Here is an 18,410-nt window from a genome sequence, read left to right on the forward strand (position 1 = left end):
TCTGGGGAATCTTCATGTTTTGATCTAAGTGCTGTGGAAGGGTAGGTTCCTGTCCTTAAAACCTATTTGTATGATCCCTGTTAGTCACAGTCAGGACAGTCCCTGTGATATTTACTATGGAGATGAGATAAGTTTATTTTTAACCTTCTCTCAAGCAAAATTCTCACCACTCGAACGAACCATCCATTGTTAACACTTGACAAGTAGGTGCATATTTATCAATGTCTTCATAAGCTTCAAAGCTACATGAGCCAAAATGTTCTTGCCATGTTGTTTTTGCCATCGTTAAGAATATCTAGAACCTTAAATGCATCCTAGAATAAGATCCCTGAGAGCACAAAGTTTGCAGAATACCATATGTAAACCAGTTGTACACGTCTATATGTGGTATACAGCAAACCTAATGGTTTGCCGTATACCAAATGTAGGCGACTACATAATAAGCAAAATACAGTTAAAGAAACACAAGACATGCAATTATTGTAGAAAGAAACTTTTATTTCATGATAATGTGACAAAGCTTCACCATTTCCTTGGTTTGACGAATACGAATTCACAGCAAGTGTATGCACACAATTCACATCTGAGATCGCGAATCGGTTCCGCTGCCAACACACACACACACACATGCAACAACGTATTTCAATAATATAGGTCAATCCACAAATGATATACTAGCACACACCATAAAAACATAGTGGGAAATAGGCAAATATAATTATCAAAAACTGGAAGTCACTACCATACTTATATTAATCACGTGCAATTCTTACAATCACAGAGCTCGTTATGATGAAAAATACTATATATTCACCGATTTGGAGACTTAATTAGCCCATTCAAGTGGCACAGGTGACTTTTCTCACTGCTATTCGTTGATATACAGGCGGTCCCCGACTTTCGTACACAATGCGTTCCCGAAAACTTGTACAAAAGTCGAATGTACGAAAGTCGAACCATTGACTTCCATACTAATTAGGGGTTACGTTCCAAAAGAGCGGAATATATGTACTAAAACCTTTTTTTTCCACGGAATTCATTTCAATTGACTTAATTTTAATAATATGTTAATAAAACTCCTCAAATCATCTAATTTCTTTCGGAAATACGCAGAAAATGCAAATAAAAGTTTAAAAAACAAGAACTCCGTTGGCTATCGAGTGAAACTTCCTCTTGGCGTTTAAGTTGACATTCCACTTATTACGTCCACTATAAATAAAAAGACATATCAAGAAGCATAACAAAATGTAGTTGTTGAACCCGCACTGTGGATACCTTTTAATTTTTACACCAAAATTCGACATTTGGCAGGTTACATTCTTGATCGCGTATATTTCGCATGTTATTCAAAAAAGACAAAAGACAAACGGATTTCGGGTGATATTTCGTGCAATATCGTTGCTGAAGGTGTACATGAATTAAACAGCACTCAAACGAAAAAACACAATTAGAAAGAAGATCTTACTAGTTTTATTGAAAGCTATTTGATGATGTCTAGTCAACTTCTTTTGAAAAATATCTTCAATGAAGGCCTTCTTCTTCTCTTGGTAAAGGAGCCTATAGCAGGCAGTCTCTCTCCCAAATAAATCACCTAGATTAGAGTCAACTACCAACAATTCCCTTCATTATATACGTTCGTATTGTTCGCATATACTGCCATTTGAAACAATTGAATGTTGGGATGTGCAGTAAACATCGCGGGAATTTAAAAAAAATTACAGACCAACGTCCGAAAGTCCGAATTTAGCGTACGAAAGTCAAGTAAAAGGTGTCAATTTTGAACGAACGAAAGTCCGAATTGTACGAAAGTCGAGTGTTCGAAAGTCGAGGACCGCCTGTACTAGAAAAATAAACTTCACACACAGCTTTGATCTTGATAGCTTGATCGTGATATGACATACCCACGGTGAACAACGGAGGATAACACGCCACTGACATTTACACAACTGTCCATTATCGATAGCGTAATAGCACTGTTTACAATTCAATCACGATGGAAATCTGAAAATACTACTCTTGGCCGATGTTTTTCAACCTTGTCAAACTTAACTGTCATAGTGCATTACAACCACTGGCACTGTGATTGCCAGCAGTAGATTAATGAGAGTTGTCACGATGAAAATAACACTATTTTGGCACAAAAGATGTTTTAGTAAAAATTAGTGATGGGTCGATTCCAAAATTTTATCGATTCCGATTCCGATTCTGACATTTCGATTCCGATTCTACCGATACCGATTCCATCGATTCTGATGCCATAGGCTCCAAGAAAAATATCACTTAATTCCAGGCAACAAGAAAACCACTTTAAAAAATATTACTCTGTGAAAGAGTCAGTTGACAAAAGCATCTTTCAAATAATTACTATGTAATTAAAATATAATAGCTAAATTTCAAAACGGAATATACCTGAGTACAGAAATTTTCATAGCTGTAATAAAGATTACATACTACGTATATGAATCTATGTAATATTTGGCCCTTTCAAATTCTCAAGCAGAAAAACCAATTATTCTACATGCTCAGCCAGCAGGTTTTGACGTCTCCATGTTATAGTATTACTGCCTGCAGAAAATTGCCTTTTGCTACACATGTGTGTTATTGGGCATGTACTTTCCCACCAAAATTGCAAGATTTCGGAAACTTTGGAATTTTTATTAAAAATTATATCAACGATTTTTTGGATCTTGAATCTTCATGGAATTCAAGTGGTCGAAGCGAACAACTATAGAACTAAACTTTAGTTTTGTAGAGCCAAAAAAAATGCTATACTTCTCACGTCATTTAATCAACCTTAAAATCTCTTGCTTTAAGTTCAAGAAAGAAACTAAACGCTACAAATGAATATCACATCGGACGGTCGTAGTAATAAAAAAGGCTAAAAGAGCCTTTTTTATTACTACGTGGTGTGTGGTGTGAAAACTCCCCCTACCGCCCGACTCACCTCGGCGAAGGTGGAAAGGGAAAAATGGTATCTGTTGTTGTCTTTCACGGAAATAGTTCTTTTTTCTCTCTCTTAAGCATGCTGACTTAATTTCTTCACTTTACTTCAATACCCGAGGCATATTTCTTATGCGTGGGATGGTTCCAAAAAATATCCAATCCTTAGTATTTTCACTCGAGTAATGCGCTAAATGGTCAAGTCGATCTATACATAATCCTTTTTAACATCCTCAGTTTAGTGTTTTAAGTCAATGAAGACGATTATCTATGCTTTAAATGACGATTTTCAAGACTAATGTTTTAAAAAACTTGAAAAATCGGCCTGTTACCGAGCCTTAAAGTTCCGCAGCGTGTAGCTCAGCCTTGACGCGCGATTGAAAAATCGCTCTTATTTCCTTCTTCGCAAACTTTTTTTTCAAGATTTCTTATTAGTACTCTTTAGAAATCTCTACTTTATATTGTGGTTAAAATTTTCCGAGTTATATTTTTCGTAAACAAAAGATATTGTCAAATTTCACGTGAAAAACGGGTCGGCCATTTTGCATTGTAAAAGCAGACAGATGAGAGCCAAAATCTTCGAAAGTCATTGAAAGTATAGGCAAAGCACCAGATCAAAGGAATATTGCGTTTTATATTCCATAAAACTCACACCAACGCAAAACCACTTGGATAAATTCAAAGATTTTTTGAGGAAAAACGATATCTCGCGTGGCATTGAAAAATTGGTCATCCTTGGGCCTCTGTATCTCACTAAAGGTTCGTATTTATGTGAAATGGCATATAAAGCAATATTTGGTAATGATTTATGAGTATTTACGCTGAGTTTCAAGTCTCTATCCCCAAAAAGGTCATTTTGGACTTTATTCCAGCCTTTTCCGATTTCAGACTAGTGTGCGCCGGGTAGGAAGACGATCGGCCGCTGCGGCTGGCGTAAAGGTATTCGGCGCCCACGTCGACAACTATAGTGTATTCGGCAAGCTGAAACTACCAGGCCAAGGCATTAGAATGACTTATCGGCTTTAAAAACTGCATTATTACATGAGTTTCATGATAGCGCTTCCTATCGCCAGATTGCTGGACCTACTAGCCTAGAAAGCACTGTAACCTTAACTACTCGACTCGACATTCGTAATGCGACTCGGAATGCTCGAGTCGAGTACCAACTACTCGATCGACTTGAATTTTCGAGTACTCGCACATCCCAAGAAGATATGTGTTTTGTTATTACGATTACGTGGCGCGAAAATTCAAATGACTGTTGGAAACGCGGTCGTTTATTTTGTTGTTTGAAGTACTACTGGAATCGGAATCGATTTTTCGCCTTGGCAAGTACTCGTTTTCGATTCCGGTTCTTGGCCGAGAATCGAAGAATCGAGGAATCGAACCGACCCATCACTAGTAAAAATCGAAAATCTCCAAGCATAGGGAACTAAGTTGTATTCTCTGGTGTTCACCTTATAATACAAGCACAAGCAGTCCTTAACGACGAATTTACCAGTACCTACGAAGAAATGGATGAAATTATTGACTGTCAAAGCATAGCAGGCATTAGAAAATATCAAAATTGTTCTAATTATATAAATGGATGAGGTGCCGTCGATAACATCAACTTACATTTAACGTATCCACCTCCAACGGTCGTGGCTCATTGTCAGACTGCTACAACGATGCTACTGACTTTTTGGTTTAACCACTGTTCCAGTTTATATTTAATGCGCTTACTCAGATATTAATATTGTAAATAATACAAAATATGAGGGCTTCTGAGCCTCTATCGTCGGAGATTTTGCTTTACATTGGAAATAACCAACACGTATCACAAACGAAGCTCTTACAACTGCTCGCAACTCATAAACAATCAAAACAATACACTAACGTGGTCTGCAGACGACCAACTGTGTTACCATCTGCAGCATACGGCTCGTTAGCTTAGAAGGCATTGGTAGAATACATCGCGTATATTTATGGTCTACAGGTAACTTCCATCATTTAAGTTACCAGTAGACTTGAAATATCCCAATTGCGGTAGTAGTACATCGCATATATTTTTGGTCTACAGCCTTCCATCGGTTAAGTTACCTGTAGACTAGAAATATCCCAAATGTGTACGCCTTCAATTTTTCGTGTATTATACATCGCGTATATTTATAATTAGCTGTTTCATGCGTAACTTTATGGAATCTACCTGTCATGATGAATATACATGACATGACATTTATGTGAAATAACTAATGTTTTCTTTACTTTTCATCACGCGTATATTTTTGGTCTACAGCCTTACATCGGTTAAGTTACCAGTAGACTTGAAATATCCCAATTGCGGTAGTAGTACATCGCGTATATTTATGGTCTACTGGTAACTTCCATCGGTTAAGTTACCTGTAGACTAGAAATATCCCAAATGTATACGTCTACAATTTTTCGTGTGCTCTCAGGGATATCTAGAAGGAAGATAATTGCAATATTCATAATCATTACAATTCAATTTTTTTGTTTATATTCCTAGCTGGAAATGAGTCATGTCCTCAGCCACAAACATCAGAGCACTTGGCTGCTATTGAAATCATGAAGTTGAAGCATATCCTCATCTTGCAGAATAAAATAGATTTAGTTAAAGAGGGGCAGGCAAAGGAGCAGTATGGTCAGATTCTAAAGTTTGTGCAAGGTATGTTTTTGCTTTGTTCTTATGAGCTATTTTCCAACATTGTTGTATAGATAGCAGGATTAATTCTCACTTTATTTTAACAGGAACGGTGGCTGAAGGGGCTCCAGTAGTGCCAATCTCTGCTCAATTGAAGTATAACATAGAAGTGATCTGTGAGTACATTGTGAAGAAGATCCCTGTGCCATTGAGAGACTTCTCATCACCTCCACGCCTAATTGTCATTCGATCCTTTGATGTGAATAAACCAGGGTGTGAAGTAGAAGATCTTAAGGGAGGTGTGGCTGGTGGTAGCATTCTATGTGGAGTTCTCAAGGTAATAAACAGGAGTTTCAATACAATTGCATTGTTCAAATTTCAATACAATATTCATATTAATCCAATGATTCTTAGGAAAAATTTCAACTACTAATAACAACACTCGTCATGATGATTAAAATGAAGTATCATGGCATATTTTAGCTTAAGTAATGGAATGAAGTATTGGTAAATGGTTTATTTAAGCCATTTTCTTTGGGAAGTGCAGAGCTCTGAATTTTTAGTTCATCTTTGACACAAGCTACTGTGGTAGCTTTATCTTCTTCTTATTAATCATTTCCATACTTTATTTTGGTAAAATGCCTTCATTTTGAAAAGTTTGTCTTGCTTTTAGGGTAGTCATCTTGGCATTGCATTTCTTCTGATTCATGTATTGCAATCGAAAATACAACTGCATTTCTACAACTGTTTGATTCTTAGGGTTATTTAATATTTTTTTTGTAATGTCAAATTTTTAATTTAAAGATGTCCATAAGCTATCCTGTTTTGTAGGTGGCTAAAGAAAGAATTGACCCATGGAATAGTTTTTCACTTGTTGATAAAATTGAGTGCCGCACGGAATCGCCATTTTATGCTCAACCTACTTGGCTATTTGATAGAGAAATGTAGATTTTATGAAAATATCTAGGTAACTATGCATTAATGTTCCTAGGAATTTGCTGTAAATTTTACTTGGTACAGAAAACCTCATTTAAGTAACTGTTTTGAGTCTCTTGGAAAGATGCTGGCACTACAATGATAATTTTTCAAATATGGTATGTGCAATGTTTGCATTTAAAAGGTTAAGACAGTAGTTTTCTTTCTGCTATATATTTTATTGTTATTTTATAATGCCTATTCCATAAATTGCATTCATTTGACCAATAGTTGAAAAATGGATTGACCATTTTCTTACTTACACTCTATGCTGTCATGTTTGATTTTGTTCAAGTGTGTCTAAGAAGCTTTCATGCATGGAATTTAGCTATAAAAGTTTATGTGAGGATATGTTAACAATGCCTCTTATTTTATTTTTCGTAGGTAGGAATGGAAATTGAAGTACGTCCAGGATTGGTGTCTAAGGATTCTGAAGGAAAGCTGACTTGCCGACCAATCTTTTCTCGTATTGTTTCCCTTTTTGCTGAACAAAATGAGCTTCAGTTTGCCGTTCCCGGTGGATTAATTGGTTGGTATTTCTTAAAGTGCATGGAAGGAGAGATTGGTTCTGTAGAATCATTGTTATGTGTATAGCATTGAAGCAATTTTTTAGCTGTCTGAAAATTGATTTCTGATCTTCTTGGGTAAATGGAAATTTCTTATCTACTTTGGATGAGAATGGTAGGTCCTCATCTAGTGTAAGGTTTTTCAGCATTTTGTATTAAAAAGTTTGTGTTCCCAGAAAAACCTTAATTAAGGATTCTTTTGTACAGGAGGTCCTCGACTTTCGTACACTCGACTTATGTACAATTCACACTTACATACGTTACAAAGTGATACCTTTTACTTGACTTTCGTATGCTTAATTCGGAATTTCGAACGTTTGTCTGCAATTTTTTAAAATTACCGCGGTGTTTGCTGTGCATCTCAACATTCAACTGTTTCTTATGGCAGTATATGTGGACAATACGAATGTTTATATTCGAGGGCAGTGTTGACTTTAATCAAGGTGATTTTTTTAAGGGAGGCACTGCTTGCTATAGGCTCCTTTATCAAGAGAAGGAGAAAGCTTTCAATAAAATTAACAAATAAAAGTGCCTCTTTCTAATAGTGTTTTTTCGTTTGAGTGCTGTTTAATTCATGTATGAAATTTAACAGTGATATTGCACGAAATATCCGAATTCCGTGTCTTTTGTCTTTTTTGAATAACACAAGAAATATTTGCGGTCCCAAGATACGTTGTGACGACATGTCACCTGCCAAGGAAAACGAGGTGTAAATTAAATAGCATCAAGAGTAAGGGTTTAGCAATACCATCTGTTTATGCTTCTTGATATGCTCTTTATTTATAATGGACATAATAAGTGGAATGTGTCAACTTAAACACCGAGAGGAAGTTGAACATGCCACTTATATTTGACCATGAGAAAATAGTTATTTTTTTCTAGATTAAGACCACTAACACTCACCGTGTGATTTGTTAATCGTCATCGCTAATGCAACACGAATTGGAAATTGAATTTGTCCAAACTCGAAGGGCATATTGGTTGGGATAGTGGAAATCCTCATAATGAGAACGTCCTTATCTTCGAATTTTCCTGTGAGTGTAGTTGCGTGAATCATATTGACCATCAGTTTTTTTTCCACCGAATATGATCAATTGCATAGTTTTGGTTGGTTTTGGTTTTGATGTATCATGACCATCGAGGTAACCTTCAGCTGTAAATTGTGCGGTGGTAAGCCAGACTCATTCAGCAAGTTTAAAATTCAAATGGATAGTTGGTGACTTCGTCTTTGTTACACATTCAATAGATTTTAGTGCATGAAGAGTAACAACGATTTGTTTTTGAATTACAGAGTATAAGTCATCCACATCTTCGTTCTTAGTTGTCAAAATTGCTCGCCCACTCAACCATTTGTGATTTTTGAGGTTAAAAAATTGATTGTTTGAGGCGTAACTTGGTGAAAGCGATCTAATTAAAATTTAATTTAATTTAATTTTTGAGGTTGTCAATCATTTTCAGAAACACTGTTGATGAGCTCATTTTTCGTGAAACGAAATTGCAAAAATTCTTAGGAAAAGAAATAAATTGCTCCATTTGTCGATAAAAACAAGGCCATTACTGTTAGTCAACAATTGTTTGAAGATTGGTTTACAAACATGGTATTGACGTCCTTGTTGACGATTCTAGTCAAGTTGGACTTTGCTCAAATTAAATGATTTTAATATTTATAATACTTTTTAACGATTAAAATGTTGTTAAAAGCTCAGTTATTAAATTGGTAAAAACAAAGCATATCATTTAGTTTCCACCGACTTTAAGCTTGTGCACCGCTACCAACTCATAAAAGAATACCACTAAGATCAAGATTAATTTTTTTCCTAACTTTTACTACTTTTAAAATTTTTATTCTGTTATACGGGGCTGAGATGAATCCAAAAAAACCAAACATCATTCAAATTGTTGCAGCCGTTCTTGAGTTATAAAAGGTGTAACTATCATTATTTTCAGCTATGTTTCATATGTATAGATTAATATATAAAGTGAAAACCTGTGTGGCAAAATTTTTGTGTGGTCCCGAAAAGTTTGTTATAAAGGGGTTTATTGTGCAGATGATGAGTGGTCCATATTCTCTCAATGTTGTCATTTTTGTTTTAGGTGTGGGAACTAAGATTGAACCCACATTGTGTCGTGCTGATCGACTTGTTGGCCAAGTTCTTGGTGCCGTTGGAGCTCTCCCAAAAATATTTATTGAATTAGAGTTTTCATACTACCTCTTGAAACGTCTTCTTGGAGTTCGTACAGAAGGAGATAAAAAGGCCGCTAAGGTTGGTTTTGAAATGATGATGTTATTAGAGGTTTATAATGTGTATTTCTGTTCATTAAGAATGTTTCTAGATGTCATCTCTTGAATGTAAATTGAATTTTTTCTAGTTTTGATTGCACAGGCATAAGTTATGGTTATCAGCATTTTCATGGTCTTATTAATAATATTATTTACAATGTATTACCACATGGTAATCATTCTAGGTAATAAAGATGTTTGTTCGTTCAAGGATTTTATAATAAACTGCCCTGAGTTATTTAATTCTAGGTTTATGCATATTTATTGAGTAATACATTTTTAAAAGGGTGTAGAATTTAAATGTTACTGCTGTTAATTATTGCACATTAAGTAGCTGAAGAAATTTCACCTTGTGTTTTTCTTTGTGTGAAACATTTGTTTCTCAAAATACCCATTGTATAAAGTTAGGAGTTGATTCTTATTTAAAACCATTTTTTGACTTAATCGATTGCTTTGATTTACTCCATTGATGAATGGTACTCACAGTTTGATTTATTTTTTCTCTAGGTTCAAAAGTTAGCAAGGGGTGAGGTACTTCTTGTAAATATAGGCTCTTTGTCCACTGGAGGCAAAGTAATTGCCACCAAAGCTGATTTGGCGAAGATAAGTCTAACCAATCCTGTTTGCACCGAAATAAATGAAAAGATTGCTCTCAGCAGACGTGTAGAAAAGCATTGGAGGTAGGTTGAGTGCTATAGTCTCTTGAATTATCTTTTGAATGTAGTTGCTTCTTTTCCTCAATCATCATGTTCTTTTTTTATCTACAGATTAATTGGATGGGGGCAAATATTTGGAGGTGAAACCATAGATCCAATAATAGACCACAAACCTGAATGATGGGTTGCATAATGAGCCAACTTTATACGGCTTTTTCAAGCCTTTGTTTTGTGTATGGAAGAGGAGATTGTTTTGTGTTATGTTTTATAGATCATGGGATGAATGGAGGCTTACTAAGGTCATTGAACATTTTCAACTTTAATCTAAAAATAAAGGTCTTCATAAGATTGATAAATTTGTTTTTGGATTTCATTTCTTGTTTATTTGTTCTTGTCTAAATATTTTATTTCCCTGGTCACATTCGAGTGATGCTGTCTCCTATGTGAAATGCCAGGTCTGCATTGAGTAGCAATGGGAGTGAAGTTGTATAGGTTTTGAGAGATTTTACATGATCTTTAACGAGGGCATTTGACTTGCTGGCCAATAATGATGTGAAAACATGAGGCCACACAAGTGAAATAATAATGAAGGCAGGAAAAAGTAGGAACCTGATAAGCATCCTTTGATTGGATCTTTCAGGGAATTGGGACAATACCACAACCATTCTGGTTCCTGATGTTTCATAGTTGGGGAATAAGTACATACCCTATTTTCTTGTGTACTGCATTCTCCTTTTTCCACTTACATCTTAAAAATGTTTGCATGTCACTTGCAGGGATGAGTATATTACAGGTTACATGCTGGTCAGGGAAAAATTCTAGAGTCATTGCTAGAAGATGAAAATCATTATTGAATATGCAGTGTGTATGTTTGTTTTAACTGTTAGTAGTGAGTATTTGGTTCCGAAAAAAATTGCCATTCTACCTAGTGTAAATTGGATATTAAAGGAGGGCTATTGCCCCACCCCCAAATAGATCCACCTCTGTGCTCAGCCATACATCAAGGTTTCTTGAAATGAAGCTGGAAAAATTTTAACAGAACTTTTTCAAATATTCCATTTTCATTATACATATGTATACATAGTTAAAATATGCATATAATATTTTAAAATGTTCTTTATAAAATATTTTTGTTACATTTTTTACAAATATCATTATTATTATTGTTCAAGTATTCCAATGGCATCGGTTTGCATGGAGCATTTTCGTGATCACCCTGTCCGGTCCTCTGTCCCAGCTTGGAGTTTCCTCCTCAACTCACAACAAGGTCCAACCTCTTTCATATTTCTATCTACAAATTCTACTCTCTTCCTTCCCATACCTTGCTTTTCCTGCCTCTAAAACTTGTCAACATCTCTTTCTTCCCCACTTCTCCCACTCGTCTTTCCTTTCTATTTCTTCAATTATTTCCCTCACCAGCATCTCAAACATCTCCAGTATTTTATCGTATCCACTTTTTTCTCTCTGCAGTATTACGGATTCATAATCCAAATTCTCTTGTTTTGTCTCTGTCTTTCCTCATCCGACGGAAGCTTTCCAGTCTTCTGTCACAACTAGAATTTTATTACCCATTGCTTCCCTAATTGTATCCTCCAGCTCTTCATAAATTCCATTTCCTTCTTCCTCCCTATGGTTGCTAGTTGGCATGTACGCTTGAACCTCGGCAAGGTTGATGGGTCGCACCTCAATTTTTACCACCAGTATCCTATCACTTACCTGACTCTATGCCTACCAAAGTCTGACCCATATTCCCATTTAATAAAAAGGTACCTCTTGTTGACTTCCATCCCCGCCACTGTATATGACCATGTACCCATCACTCCAGTAATCCATATTACATATCCTTCCGCCTCACATTGCACAGTCTCCCTTTCTCTGTGTTCCTTTAGCTATTATCTGGTACCTGCTCTAACATTCCATATCCCTATGTCCGTTGCTGCCTTCTTCATCTTCTTGGTCTTCTTTCTTGGAAGCTGCTGATGATGAGTCAGCAAGGGTTTTGCATGTTGACGACCTCACTGGCGTGAGTGACACCCACCCATCGCTAGGAGACGGGTCCTGTTCAATGAATTACCTCATTGAACCTTGGGAGGGGCTCATTTGATTGTACTCCATGTTTTCGGGGTGGAGATAGTAGGTTGGATTTCCCCGTATTCATTGCAACAATGTCTTTTTACATGGCACTATCACACTCTACATTTTATCCGGCTCCTAACCTTCAACCTATCTGGTATGGGTGCTCCTACTGATAGTAATTGAGAATTACTCCCACCACAGCAACTTCAGGGGCAATGGAATATGTGCACTTAAGGTAGAGGGCCAAGGGAAAGGTTACAAAATTATCTCTCCTGATATGATGCATATATTTTATTTGGTACACTCTAATATTTGCCATCTGTGTGAAATTATGTGATGATTCTCACTTCAATCAAAGATTGTTTGAGGTCATGGAAGACCAAGGTTTAAAGGAAAAGGAATTTTGAATGTTAATGTGGTATGGAGGAACCAGGCAGATTAAGCACCTGCTAAAGAATTATTAGGGTTATTAGATTAATCAGAAGAGGGAAGTTTACTGAAGATCCTGATGAAAACCATAGTATCATAAATCTGAGTTAATTTGTAGCATGAAGGCAGTTGAAAGGCAGAGTGGGATAAGGCATGGGTATTGGTTCAGGGCCCCATTGGTGCTAATATGATTGTAATTTAAGATCTCGTAATCATTTCTGTGGTGTGCGTGTCGGAATGGGCTTCATTTCCTTGGTAAATCCTTAGGTTGATAGTTAAATTGATTGTCTATACACAGTTTTGGACTGCCTATGTAACATTCATCATTACGTTAAACCTCTGTGGAAAGAAACCCAGTGGAAATTTTGCCCGTTTTACTATGAATTTGATTGTGGTGATACTTGTTTTTGAGGATATTAGCATAACTGCCAGAGCTAGCTAGTGCTTAGAGACACAAGGCAACCTACCCTGTACAAACCCTTGGATTTAAGAAGAAAGGAAGTTTGGATCCCTTTAACTTTGTCAATGTGGAGGTTTTAATGTACGCTAGTTTGATTTGACTTACAGCTGAACAGCATTGAAATCCCCCCCCCCCCAAAAAAAAAAAAAACAATTTACTTTTTACAAGGATTTGAAATTATTGTTTATCAAATTTTAAATGATAGAAAAAACAACCATAGGAGAGTTGGAAAGATGAAAAACAGAGAAGGCAGTGCCGATGAAAGATATTTGAATCCCTCAGCATTCAAATTCAAGCTTCTTACTTTCATTGTGGAAGCTAATGCTTCATTCACAAGATATCATTGGTAAAAATTAAAACAAGACCATTTTATTATTAAGTTTTAACTAGAGGACTCATGATTATATCCTTCAGTATGTACTCATTTTAGTTTGATGAATGCTTCGAGATGTAGATAATATAAGGTCATGCAAGGTTAATTCCATTATAAATTTTTGAATGGAAGAACTGAACGTGGGTGGTATAACATCATCTTTGTTCAACAAGGTATTGTGGAGAAAAACGTATTTAATGAGCATATTCGATTGGATGCCTTTCACAATGAATGGTATTGTAATTTGTCAACCGGAACCGTCTTCTTTTTAGAGTGTGCCTGTTTAGACAGGCCCTGATTCATTTACTGCTGCAGACTTAATTTCATAGCCATTGAAGACGAAAAAATTGTTACTTGTGCCCTGTAACTTTATCTTAAATTAGCACTTCTGGGCATTTTAAATTTGGTACCTAATTCATATTTTTGTGGGAATGTACTCAAACATTTTTGAAGATATTACATGGAAGAAACTTCATTTCTTCATGGGAAACATTTTCGGTCTCCTCAGGTATCTTCTCAATAGTATTGTGGAAACATATTTTTATGCAATCTTCAGGAAAATTATTGTAGCCCAATGGTTAACACTACCAAGGAAAACTTATTGATCAAAAGTTTCTTCCTTGTGAGACATTTAGTAAATTCAAGGAATAAGTACGAATAATTTATTTTATAAAAAATATACAATTCACAAGGCTATCAACATCGTAGGAAAATAGTATGCATACAAACAAAATATAAATATACACAAAGTTTAACAATCAATGATTAATAAAATTCTTTCAATAAAATATTATGTACAAGAAGGATATCAGATTAAAACAAAACCTCAGAATAATCATGCGAGTTGTTCAAGGACATTACGCAAAGTATGGGCTTGTTCCAATTCAGCAAAAGCTTGATGTCTTCGATATAAAATGGGGCAGTCCAATGATGTGCACTCTATGCGTTCCATCCTTTGACAACAGCTTTGACATAGCTGAAAAGTAATTTCAAAGGATACTTGTACAACATATGCACTTAGAAGTAAACTGCATAAATCTTTGACAATATGAACAGAAAATATCTCTTGTAAAGATCTCGCCCACATATTGCACATCATCTTGTAAATATATGCATAATCATCAGCCAAGGCCAGTAATTGAGTAAAAAATGGTCAATGAAGATATTGTATTGTCACAATTTTATTAACAGAGTACTACAATTGTTTTAATTGTTATACATCATCGGGTACTAACAATGTGGGCAATACGATATCTTCCTTGATTATTAGTGATGTTGTTCCACTACATCTCTCCACAGAAAGTTGACTTTAATCGAGTAAAAATAATCAAATAACTTTTATATAACCATTTGGATTATAACTACTGATAATCATTACTAAAGTTTTAAAAAATATGTACCGTATATGTCTGAATATAGTCCCCTTTTTTTCCAAAAATGCCCCAGGTAAAGTAAAGGAGGACAATATTCAAACACATTTTTTTAACTTTTCCCAAAACTGAAGCCTCAAAATTAGGGGGGGACGGACTATATTCGGAGAAATACGGTAATTTCACTTTTACTGGTTACATGATGCAGTAGCCCATATGAGGTAGTGTATCAGACACACAACGTAGGCAATCAGATGTTACAAAGTATTCCGATATAGTACTCCGTTTTTATCCCTGCAGCATTTGATTAGATGCCTTCATTCCATCTGCTTTTTTTGAAGCTACATTGCCACTTATGACAGAGAAGAGAATTTTAAAAAATCACTGTCTCCCACAAATGTAAAACTTACCTTACTCAGACTTGAATATGTTCTTTCCCAAGAGTTGCATCGTCCGATCAAGTTCAACAATGTGCTTTGAGAATTATACACGCATGCCTTGCAAAGTGACGCTCGATTTTTCACATCTAGCTGCACTCCACATGACAGACAATCAGATGTGACAAAGTATTCTGATATTGTGCTCCGTTTTGATCCCGGCATCACTGGATTAGATGCCTTCATTCCGTCTGCTTTTTTTGAATCTACATTGCCATTTATCCCAAATGAAGTAGCAGAGGGCTGTAGCAATGATCGGTGCTTTCGGGGCATATCTGCATACCTGAAAAGGATAAATTCAGATGAAAAGTATAAGTAAATGGTATTAGTATGTAAAAGGAAAAGGAGATGAATGCCAACCAAGACCCTTAGACAAAAATAAAGCTTGACTCACAAAAGCATACATTTGGGCAACAAGTGAAAAACTAAAGGATAAATGAAAAACACTCAATAGCAGACATATTATACATAGATGTTTGACTTTTAAAATTATGGAATTCTCAGCTTAAATAAATGTGTATATGCATTGTAATATTTCAGTTTTTACTTGTGCCAAACAGGTTTCAGCAAATTTATAAAATCCTACAGGATTTACTTTGGCAAAATGTGCTGAAAGCAGTAGGGTAAACACAAAAATTGTGGAAAAGTACATTATATATATACATATATCGATTTAATTTATCTTAAATAAACCAACATGACTTGATATTTAGGTTATAACAATTTTTACATCAAAATAAGGTCCCTCTGCATTGCTTAGCTATCATCAGAAAAAACTATAAGAGCATCGAGAATATATTATGTATGTATGATAATAAAAAAAAAACTTCATTCCACTTTTACCCTGCTGATTCCACTACTGTTTTAGGGCTCAAAATTTATTTTAAGCCAAAAATTACACAATGTGGTAGTAAATGAGATCTGTAATCAAATTACCATGGTTCAACATCAACACCAATGAGGGAGAAACAACGCTGAAGAGGTGGCACCAAAACTTTGGTGATGTAGTAATGGGCATTGACTTGAAGTTGACAGTGGACTGTTGAATTTGACGAGCAAGCATCAGTGCCCAGATTAAGCAGTTCATTTGGTGAGCGAACCAGTTGAAACAGTGGCAATCCTGGAGGACCATTCACAATAACGTAAGGAACCCTTTCTCCAGATCGTGGCTCAGCCCTTCGGTCAGCGCTGAGCCAGCGTCTGCAAAGGAATAATTAGTAAACTACATTAGGACATACAAATGAAAAAAGTAAATAATACTTATGATATCAATAAATATGGCACCAAACACACAATCAAAATGGAAGTTTGCTGCACAAAGAATTTTTAATACCTTCATCACCAAATGAGAATGGCCACATGGATATGATGATTCAACTTTTTACTTTGATCTGAATGAAACATGCATATATTCATTCATAGAACTCTCATTGAGATAACACATTCCTTTCAATGTTGAGATCAATTTTGATTTGGTGGAGCGAGTACACATCATCTATGTAAAAAAGACAACTGTTTCTTCTAAGAGAGAGAAAGGCTTGGTCTTGCAATAATTCTGCAAGAGATCAGTGATATATACATAGCCTCATTTAGGAGGGGGGCTGCACCAGCTCCCTCACATACCTTAGGTGACTACCATTAGCAATCCTAGACATTGTTCTTGGTGACAAGAGGTAATTGTATTTATCAAGACTCTTAGGGAAATTCCATCAAATTCAGTAGGCAGCAATATCCATCTTTTGGGTTTACCTTCCTGTCTCTCACGCATACTTGTTGAAATAATCCTCCATCATCACTCGTCAACAATTCTAAGATTGGTTTGATGCAGCTTTCCACTCAATTCTCCTAACAGCTAATCTTTTCACACCTATGTATTTCTTCTCTTTCAAATCTTTCCTTACCTGTTCCATTTATTTTGCTCGAGGTCTTCCTTTTCCCCTCTTGCCATCCACTTATCCCTCAACGATTGTCTTCATCAGGCCATCATGTCTCAAGATATGGGTGATTGGGTTGCTATGTTTTCTTATCAAGGTTTTCATTAGGCTCTCAATCTTTACTACTCTTCTAAAGACTTTCTTATTACTTACTTGGTAGATCCATCTGAAGATGTGGCCAATGAGGTTGTTATGTCTTCTTATTAAGGTTTTCATGAGGCTTTTCTCTCCTACTCTTCTTAGGACTTCCTCATTACTCAGGGGCGGATCCAGGATTTCCTTTAGGGGGGGGGGGGCGGGCACAAGCAAGGCCGTATCCAGGATTTTGTTCTGGGGCGGGGGGGGCACAAGGATACCTTGTAATACAAAACGAACGCAATGATAATGGGACCACATTAATGATCTTGCATATTTTTAAGGGTCTGGGGGGGCACGTGCCCACGTGTCCCCCCTCCTAGATCCGCCTATGCCATTACTAGGTAATTAGGTCGATCCATTTGATCCTCATCATTCTTCTGTAATACCACATTTCGAAGGTCTATATCCTTGCTTTCTCTACTTCTGTCATTGTCCATGCCTCTCTTCCATACAGGAGCATACTCCAAGTGTAGGTTCTTATAAATTGTTTCCTTACTTCCATATTTAATTTTCCTACAGTTATCAGGTCTCTCTTTTGGTGGAATTCTCTCTTTGCTTGGGATATTCCACTGATAATTTCTTTCTTGCTTATCCCGTCGCTAGTGATCCTGTGGTTGATGGCTGTATCATCAGCAAATCTTAGCATGCTAATTTGTTCTCCATGGATATTCACTCCTGAAGTCTTTTCTTTGATTTCATTAATAGCTTTCTCGATATAAACGTTGAAAATTACAGGTGACAAAGCACAGCCCTGTCTCACTCCTTTTCTAATTCTTGCTTCTTCACAACTGGGATCTGATTTTATCACCGCTACTTGGTTTTTGTATAAACTGTGGATGATTCTTCTGTCATTTTGAGAAATCATGTAGAAATAATCATTAGCGGTAACTTAAGATCAATGTAGGGTGTAGGGATGCAAAAACTGTTGCGAGGTTGGGAAAACTCTCTGATCCTTATACGTACATACATACATATATGAATGATATATGTATGCACCGTAATTCAGGGCATGTTCTCAAACACACGTGTTTCATCAAAAATATTTAAGACTAAAATGATTATTTTTTCTAGACTTTCCTAATTTCAGGCCCACACCTCCGATGACCTTACATTTGCCCTAACTGAAGATGG

General features: G+C 36.1%; 2 protein-coding genes across 3 annotated transcripts in view; one reads left to right on the forward strand and one right to left on the reverse strand.

The window, feature by feature from the left end:
• The window catches only part of LOC124165081 (eukaryotic translation initiation factor 2 subunit 3, Y-linked-like), a 46,395-nt gene extending 35,977 nt beyond the window's left edge, over positions 1 to 10,418 (forward strand). For both annotated transcript variants that reach the window (XM_046542344.1, XM_046542343.1), the window contains exons 6-11: positions 5,450 to 5,608; positions 5,692 to 5,921; positions 6,944 to 7,088; positions 9,220 to 9,389; positions 9,914 to 10,086; positions 10,174 to 10,418. In XM_046542344.1, the coding sequence (XP_046398300.1) occupies positions 5,450 to 5,608; positions 5,692 to 5,921; positions 6,944 to 7,088; positions 9,220 to 9,389; positions 9,914 to 10,086; positions 10,174 to 10,243 (947 nt within the window). In that variant the 3' untranslated portion in view covers positions 10,244 to 10,418. The remainder of the gene's footprint in view (positions 1 to 5,449; positions 5,609 to 5,691; positions 5,922 to 6,943; positions 7,089 to 9,219; positions 9,390 to 9,913; positions 10,087 to 10,173) is intronic.
• A 3,630-nt stretch (positions 10,419 to 14,048) lies between these two features.
• The window catches only part of LOC124165680 (DNA polymerase zeta catalytic subunit), a 36,377-nt gene continuing 32,015 nt past the window's right edge, over positions 14,049 to 18,410 (reverse strand). The window contains exons 22-24 of the mRNA XM_046543161.1: positions 16,144 to 16,407; positions 15,181 to 15,490; positions 14,049 to 14,376 (exon numbers count right to left, since the gene is read on the reverse strand). Of these exons, the coding sequence (XP_046399117.1) occupies positions 14,236 to 14,376; positions 15,181 to 15,490; positions 16,144 to 16,407 (715 nt within the window). The 3' untranslated portion in view covers positions 14,049 to 14,235. The remainder of the gene's footprint in view (positions 14,377 to 15,180; positions 15,491 to 16,143; positions 16,408 to 18,410) is intronic.

The sequence above is a fragment of the Ischnura elegans genome, chromosome 9 (genome assembly GCF_921293095.1).
Source record: "Ischnura elegans chromosome 9, ioIscEleg1.1, whole genome shotgun sequence".
Lineage (NCBI taxonomy): Eukaryota > Metazoa > Arthropoda > Insecta > Odonata > Coenagrionidae > Ischnura > Ischnura elegans.